Genomic DNA, 7297 nt, shown 5'->3' on the forward strand with positions numbered 1-7297 from the left:
TTTCTTACATTCTGTTCTCAGACACAGAGATTGACATTGTGTCAAATTCACTTGAGATAGCACAGGATTAGCAGCTGAAATAAGATAGGGACAACAGAACTTTGGGGAAATTCCTGAAACCCTGGCAGGGTTCCTGTGCAATTTTTCTTTCTTGTAGGAGCAGATAAGTGTTGCTAATCTTCAGGCACCAAGCAAAATGTCTGTTCTTTCCCGTAAAATTGCCTGGACGATGAAGGCAGGTGAGAGTCTCCACAGTTTAGAAATCCTCAGTTATGAGATTTCTTAGGCTGTGTCTCCATGTTGTATATAGTAGAATTGGTTACCTGTCATCATGCCTGAGGTAGAAGGATCTGAACCTGGATTAAATCAGAATTGTAGGTTCTTACCCTGGAAGGTGTATGTGGTGGTCTCTGTGCAGCTGCTTTGGCTGAGGAGATGACAACCTTTTCCAGTTGGAGGGCTAGTCACAGGGATGGAGAATCCCTTCATTTTGGCCGTTGGGACAACTGGCCATTTACTCCAAGTGAAGGATTCTAAGGCACAGAACCCTTCTAGGCACTGGAGTCATAGCCGTCAGTGAAAGTACATTTATGCTTAAGGGGCAAACTGCCTGTGGGTGGAGATATCCATGATGTCCAGACGCAGCTGGAAGCATGCCACACACTCTAAGCTATGTCACCCTCACCTGATCTGTCACTGGCACGTATCAGCCTCATTTTAAAAACAAAGGCATCAAGCATGTCAGCAGCTTGCCTGAGTGCCCACACCCAGCAAGTAGCAGTTGAGCACTTTGAGCTAGTGTGCATGAGCTCACCACACCCTTTTTCCTTTCTCATAAATTGTGTGTATGTGTTTATAACATTTGTACTCATTAGTGTGAGTCCATGTACCCATGTATGCAGTGCCAGAGACAGGCCAGTGTTGGATGTCTTTTGATTACTTTCCACCTTTAGTTTTTGAAGCCGTCTGTCACTGCACGTGAAGACCTTTGATTCATCTAGACTGGCTGGCCAATGGGCTTTGGAGTCCCCCAAGTCTTCATCCCTCCACCCCCCATCACTGGGGTTTACAAGCATGCTTTGCTGTGCCCAGACATCCTCCCCACCTGCTTTTTAAAATGGTTCAAATCTTTTGATGACACTAACCTACCCATCCTCTCCCCTCTCATCCCCAGTGTACATCCCACCATACTTTCCCATGCCAGCTTCAGGCAGTCATTTGAACCGAGGCTTTAGTGCTGCCTAGATGTCCATGGATGTGGGACCATCTACTGGAGCCTGGAGGCTTCTCAAGGGCCACCTCCCTAAAGAAAACAGACTCTTCCTTCCACCAATTAGCAGCAGCCTCTCAGACAGGGGCGGGACTTTGTGAGACCCCACCCCCATCCTGGGACCTCCGCTGGCTTGATCCTGTATAGGTCTTGTGCATGCACTCACAGCCACTGTGAATTATTATGTGCAATGTCCTGTCCTTTCTGGAAAATATTATTTGCTGCAGTTATGTATTTCCTCTTCTACAGTAACCCCCGAGCCTTTGGGGGAGGGATATGCTATAGACGGGCCACTGAGAGCTGAGCACGGCATGGTCTCTTATTCTCTGCATGTGACCAGTTGTGCTTCTCTGAACTAATCACTACGTACTGCCCAAAGAAGCTTTTCTGAAGAGGGCAGAGATGCACTGATCTCTGGGTGTAAAGATGAGAATTTGGGTCGGGGGCAGTTTATTAGTATTTCCGGTTAACAGAGTGATGGCATTGGAGATCCAAACTCTGGTCCTGTGCCTGCACACCAGCTACTTTATTATTCTGCTGCCTTCCTCAGATCTTCCTTCACGTTCTGCAGGTGACTCCCTAGGCTCTCAGTTGACTCTGGGGCCATAGACCTGGGAGAGGGACTGTAGTTCTGCACTTGTGACAACTTCTTAGGTGCTGCTGCTGTGGATGACTGCTGGACCACACTGGAGTGGTCGTCTTTGGACCATGATGGCTAACTTTCACCTCCCGAAGCTAAGTTATTCAGAGGGTGCTTAACATCTGCTCTGTGCTGCCTTCATCAGGATTTTGTGGTATCATCCTTTCCTGGGCTCAGTAGTTTGAAGATTGAGGTCGTGAAGATTATTTGGGGTACTTCAGGAAATGGACACATGGTTTTAGAGGACACAGTACATGGATAAAGTGCAGAGTAGACAACACATCAGGCTTCTTTGGATCTTGAGCCTCATGCTCAAGTCTCTCCTGTACATTCCTCTCTACTGCTTCTTTCCTTCACTCCAATCTGCTCCCCACCTTTCCAACATGGCTGCCTTACTTAAAACACACCAGCCCCTTCAGACTCCACCACATCCCACAATAACCACACACTTACTATTTTAAGTTCTGGAATCTTGGTTCTTCTGTCAGTAGTAGAGTATGGCAGTTCTGGATTAAGACAATAGAGCAGGAGGGGGAAATTGGGTTTGGATGATATATTTACATATATACACAAACACAAGACCATGTATACAATGAGACTTCATTCTTGGAGAGCCAGGCTACTTTCTGTCACACGCACACGCGCGCGTGCGCGCGCGCACACACACACACACACACACACACACACTACTTGCCAACTTCCAGGAGAATGTCACGTGAAGGCAACAGGGGTTTCCTTTAGGAGAGGGAAAAGAAATCTCTGAATTTCTGCCTTCTGAATAGCATCTCCGTGTGTTCCCCAATTGCACATTTACTTATTTATTTTTAATTTTATGTATGTGAGTATTTTGCCTGTAAGTTATATCTCTGTGACATGTCATGGCTGATTCCCGCAGAGGCTGGAAGAGTGTGTTAGATTGAAACTGGACTTACAGAAGGTTGTTTACCTACATATGTGTGCTGGAAATTGAGTCGGGTTCCTCTGGAAGAGCAGTCAGTGCTCTTAACCACTGTGTCCTTTCTTCAGCCACAAACAGAGTTATTTGTAAGCTTACATACTTCAGCTCTCATACTTGTTCTTAGATAGGCTAGGAGATAGCAGAGAGGGGCAGTGAAGGAGACACATGAGCCTTCTGGAAGTTCATCCGGAACCCCTGACCTTCCAGAAGTTCATCTGGAACTGTGCAACTGGAGCGACAGAGAAAGTGACAGCCAGGGTGTTTTGAAGGCAAAAGAGTTTGGGGTGTTTCTGAACGTGGTATGAAGATTGTGAGAACTATAACGAACAGTCCAAGCTTCCTGCTGTAGAGCCTTGAGGGACTACACCCAAAGAAAGAAACAGACCAGACTTTAAAGATGTAGTTCCTAAGCAGTTCAAACCTCGAGTGGATTAAGGTGGATGTTAACCTTCACCTCACTCTCAGGAAACCTAAGACTTTTCTGGAGACTTTGTGATTCTTCCAGCAATGTCTGACTGACATTCTCTTTGGGAAAGTTCTCAGGCACACTGAGACAATGTCAAAACCAGATGGGAGAAACATGTCTGTGGGTCACATTGCTGTGGAAGTTGTCAGGCATGGCTGTTGAAGTTTATCATTAGTTAGGAAATTAGATGAGAAACTGGAAGGTTCATTGGAGAACTGGGGCATGTGAAGAAGAATTAGATGTATAATCCTGAGCTGAAGGAGGCCATGCATGAAAAGAAAATAAAGAGGCTTTGGGGCAGGGTAGACATATGAGGAGAAGACTGGCTGTCTAGAAAACACCTCAAAAGCTAATATCCAAAAAATGCCTCAAAAGACAAAAGGATAAAAAGTGAAATTTTAAGAAGTGAAATCTATGACAACAATAATTCAGAAACATATGGGCGGTACCTCAAACTCACAGAGATCTGTCTGGATTTGCTTCCCAAGTGCTCAGATTAAAGGCATGCTGTCTTGGTGAGACTATCCACATTTTAAGTGCTCAGTAGCCAATATGGCCAATAGCTGTCGACCTGGACAACACTCACATGGGAAATTTCTGTTGACACAGAAAGTTCTGTTGAACAATCAGCTCAATCCCTGATGTTGTATGTGTTTTGTTGTTGTTGCCTGTTTAATTCCCTAGCTTGATAGTCAAGGTTTTACACATTATAACTCAACTATTTCTACTGAAAGAATAAATCCAATGACCAACCACAAAATAGAAGAAGACAAAATAATACCAAGAGTAGGAGCCTGCTGTCTTTAAGAGTATCTTGCATACAGAGTGGTCTCAGGGCATGTTCCTGCCATTGCATGACTCCAGGCGCTTCTGTCTGGAAATAATACCCAGCACTGCACTGTAGAAGATAATAAAATCACCAAGGAAATGGTTGTTTGGTTTTGGCCCCCATCAGGAAACTTTTTTATATTTGAAAGTATGTGGGGCAGGCATATTAGGCTGTGCCTCCATTTTACCATTTATTGGCTTTTAAACATGGGCAGCTTTCTTTGCCTCTCCTGGGGCCCAGGTTTCTCAGTTTTGATGGGAGCCCTTGTGTTTCTCCTTGGCATCTGGATTTTGATGACTTAAGGAAGTTTTGTTAATATGGACATTATAAATTTAAGTGACATCAGTGCCATGTAGAGCCACTTGGGGTTACAGTGGGGGCAAGGGCTCTAAGCTGTGGCGTGTCATGCTGTCCTGTCTCTTTGTGTTCACAGTGATCTCTCTCAAAGCTGCTGAAGATTCTTTGGAGAAAAAGAAAGTGACCTGGGCATTTTTTGAAGGTAAGACTGGCATCTTGATGCAGCAGCCTCGTTTCTAGACAGTAAGAAAGGCATTAAAAAGAGAGAGAGAGTTTCTTAGTATTTTCACAGCATTAAGTTATGTTTCTAGACTGATTCTTGCAGGGGTGAACTAGGAATCATTGGTGGTCTCATCCACAGTGGACAAAGTGGTGGTGAAAGCCTCATTGTGCCCAATTCTATCTGTTTGTTTATTTGTTTTGTTTTTCGGTTTGTTTTACTCACCCCATACCTCTGCTGTGTGATACCAAGGAGGGGGCTGCCAAGGATGTGAACTTAAAGAATACATCTGCCGAAGCTACCTTTAATTTTCAGAAGTTTGGGGGTCTAAAGAGTTTGAAATCTGTACGAAAGTGGTTTGCATCCTATGTTAGAACCACTCAGAGAGCTTTAAACACAGAAAGGCTTGGCCCTCCCCAGAGATAGTGATTTAGTTGAAACTTGTGAATACGCCTTCATTTGATTCCAGCATGCAGCAAGCTAGGAGCCACAGCCTATCAGCTCCCAGCAGCTGCCCCTCCCAGGAGCTTGTCATGCGGGCTGACCTCTGAGGTGCTGCCCTATGCATTTGAAAGGAATGCAGCATTCAGTCTTGACAAACTCTGTAGCATGCTCCCTAAGACACTTGTATAATGCAAATCTCTGGCATCCATTCAAGCATTAGTCTTGGTGTGGAGTTCTCAACTGTGCTTTTGCCTTGTAGGGGACATTTGCTGGTTTCAGGAGACAGTTTGGGTTGCCTCAAGTGTGGGAATGCCACTAACAACTTGAGGATAGAGATGATGCACAAGACAGTCCTCACATCTGAGGATTTTGCCTCCAATGTGAGGTTACAGGTTCCTGCCTCGGAGAAAGGATAGTGGAAAAATAGTCATCACAAAATAACTGAAGATAGTGACAATCAGCAGTGACAGCATGCTCTCGTAAGTTCTCAGGCAGAGTCTTTGATCAGGGAACAGCAGCTAATGCCAATGTCAAGCAGGACCTTTGGAAGGATGCCATCTTGTGAACTGAGGAGAAATGAGCTGGTCAAAGGATCTAAGAAGAGGCATGTCTCTTGCCCCTCTACCCACTGTGAGACCAATAAGAGAGCATGTAGCAGAAGAGGGAACCAGCCTTATAGGGAAAGCATGGGGATTCAAAGCTACCTTTTCCAGTAGTCTGTTAGAAAGATACCACATTTCTTTGAAGAATTCGACTCTAACTGGAAACATGGTTGGCAAACCACACATGTTGACATAACTACTCAGCTTGCCAGGACTTGTTTAATTTTATAGTTGGAAATAATTTTTTCCCTCTCAGATCACATTTTATCCAATAACGAATCTTTGTATTTCTGGACTTTTCTTCTACACTTCATAATCCCCTTTTCTTTAGCTGATAACTCTCTTCTAGCAAAGCAGTCCCTAGCTCCCTCCCTCTGTCTCTCATTTGACTTCCTTGTAGGCAGAAATAAAAGTGGCTCTCTTCCCATTGAGGGAAGTTGTGGGGAAAAGAAGCAAGGTTTTGTCTTCTCATGGCAACTGAGTAAAACTGGGGCAGTCTGGGTGAGCACTACCCGGTGCCTCTGAGATCGTCTTAAGCGTGACCCTGTGGTTGGGTGGAATGCTGGAAGTGACTGCAGGATCCACTAAGGAAGGTCACTGAAGAGTCTGCCAGAGGGGGCCCTGGCTCCACCTCTGCAAGGCTTACAACCACATTAGGAATGAATCACAGGCTCTCAGGAGGGTGAGGTGGTCTCGGTGGGAGTGATCTAAAGACCATATTTTAAGAATGCAATGCTACAGTAAAAAAAAAAAAAAAAGATCTTATGCATTTGGGAGGACTGTAAAAATCAGTCTTGACACACTTTGCAGTGTGGTTTGAACCTCTAAGACACTTTGTATAATTGGCAACTTTTTATAATTCCACAGATGTAGACCATAAGCTTAACTCCCAACTTAATTGTAAGTACAATCTGTGGCCCAGCATGGACTTTCTTCTCAATGGAGACAGTCAAGTCCTATTGAAGACTGGAAGTTGGCACTGCCACCATGCAGCATGCATGCCCCAGGGCAGCTGTTTTTATGCTTTCTTCCCTTGTTCTGGAGTGGTCATGGCACTAGTGATAGCTGCCGTGGCCAATACCACCTCTGCCGCCACCTCAGTAGCAACGTCCCTGTGTTCTGCTTTTTTAACCTGTCACAGCTTTTGCAAGGTCAAGGGTATAGTTGAAACTCTCTGGCACAAGATCTCAGGCCTTTTGGCCTCTTGTTCCTGATTGGAAGAGCTTCAGTGTGGATGTGGACAGATATCCTTCCTCCTGGGACTTCACTAGATCTGGCTGTGTGCCTGCCCAACAAAACAAGCATTGATTGTCAGGGCTCTTGATGAGATATTGGAGTGAGTTAAAATCCCCTGGGGCCATCACTCAGATATTTTGCCCTGAGCAAGATGGTATTACAGGCTGCATTAAAAAAAATAGTGGAAGTACAGAGTTTTATTGCCGGAACAGCTATTCCCTAGGCTCTTGCCTTTGAACTGAAAATGTAGAATACTGACCCTGGCTTTCTTGACTGCTGTTGTGGCAGGTGTGTGTGTGTGTGTGTGTGTGTGTGTGTGTGTGTGTGTGTGTGTG

At 45.0% G+C, this 7297-nt stretch overlaps 1 protein-coding gene across 1 annotated transcript in view; it reads left to right on the forward strand.

The window, feature by feature from the left end:
* The first annotated feature begins 229 nt into the window (after nt 1-229).
* Nucleotides 230-7297, forward strand: part of Vstm4 (V-set and transmembrane domain containing 4) — a 58246-nt gene continuing 51178 nt past the window's right edge. The window contains exons 1-2 of the mRNA XM_055612310.1: nt 230-239; nt 4597-4662. Coding sequence (XP_055468285.1) covers nt 230-239; nt 4597-4662 — 76 coding nt within the window. The remainder of the gene's footprint in view (nt 240-4596; nt 4663-7297) is intronic.

The sequence above is a fragment of the Psammomys obesus genome, unplaced genomic scaffold, assembly GCF_907164565.1.
Source record: "Psammomys obesus unplaced genomic scaffold, mPsaObe1.curated_primary_1811, whole genome shotgun sequence".
Lineage (NCBI taxonomy): Eukaryota > Metazoa > Chordata > Mammalia > Rodentia > Muridae > Psammomys > Psammomys obesus.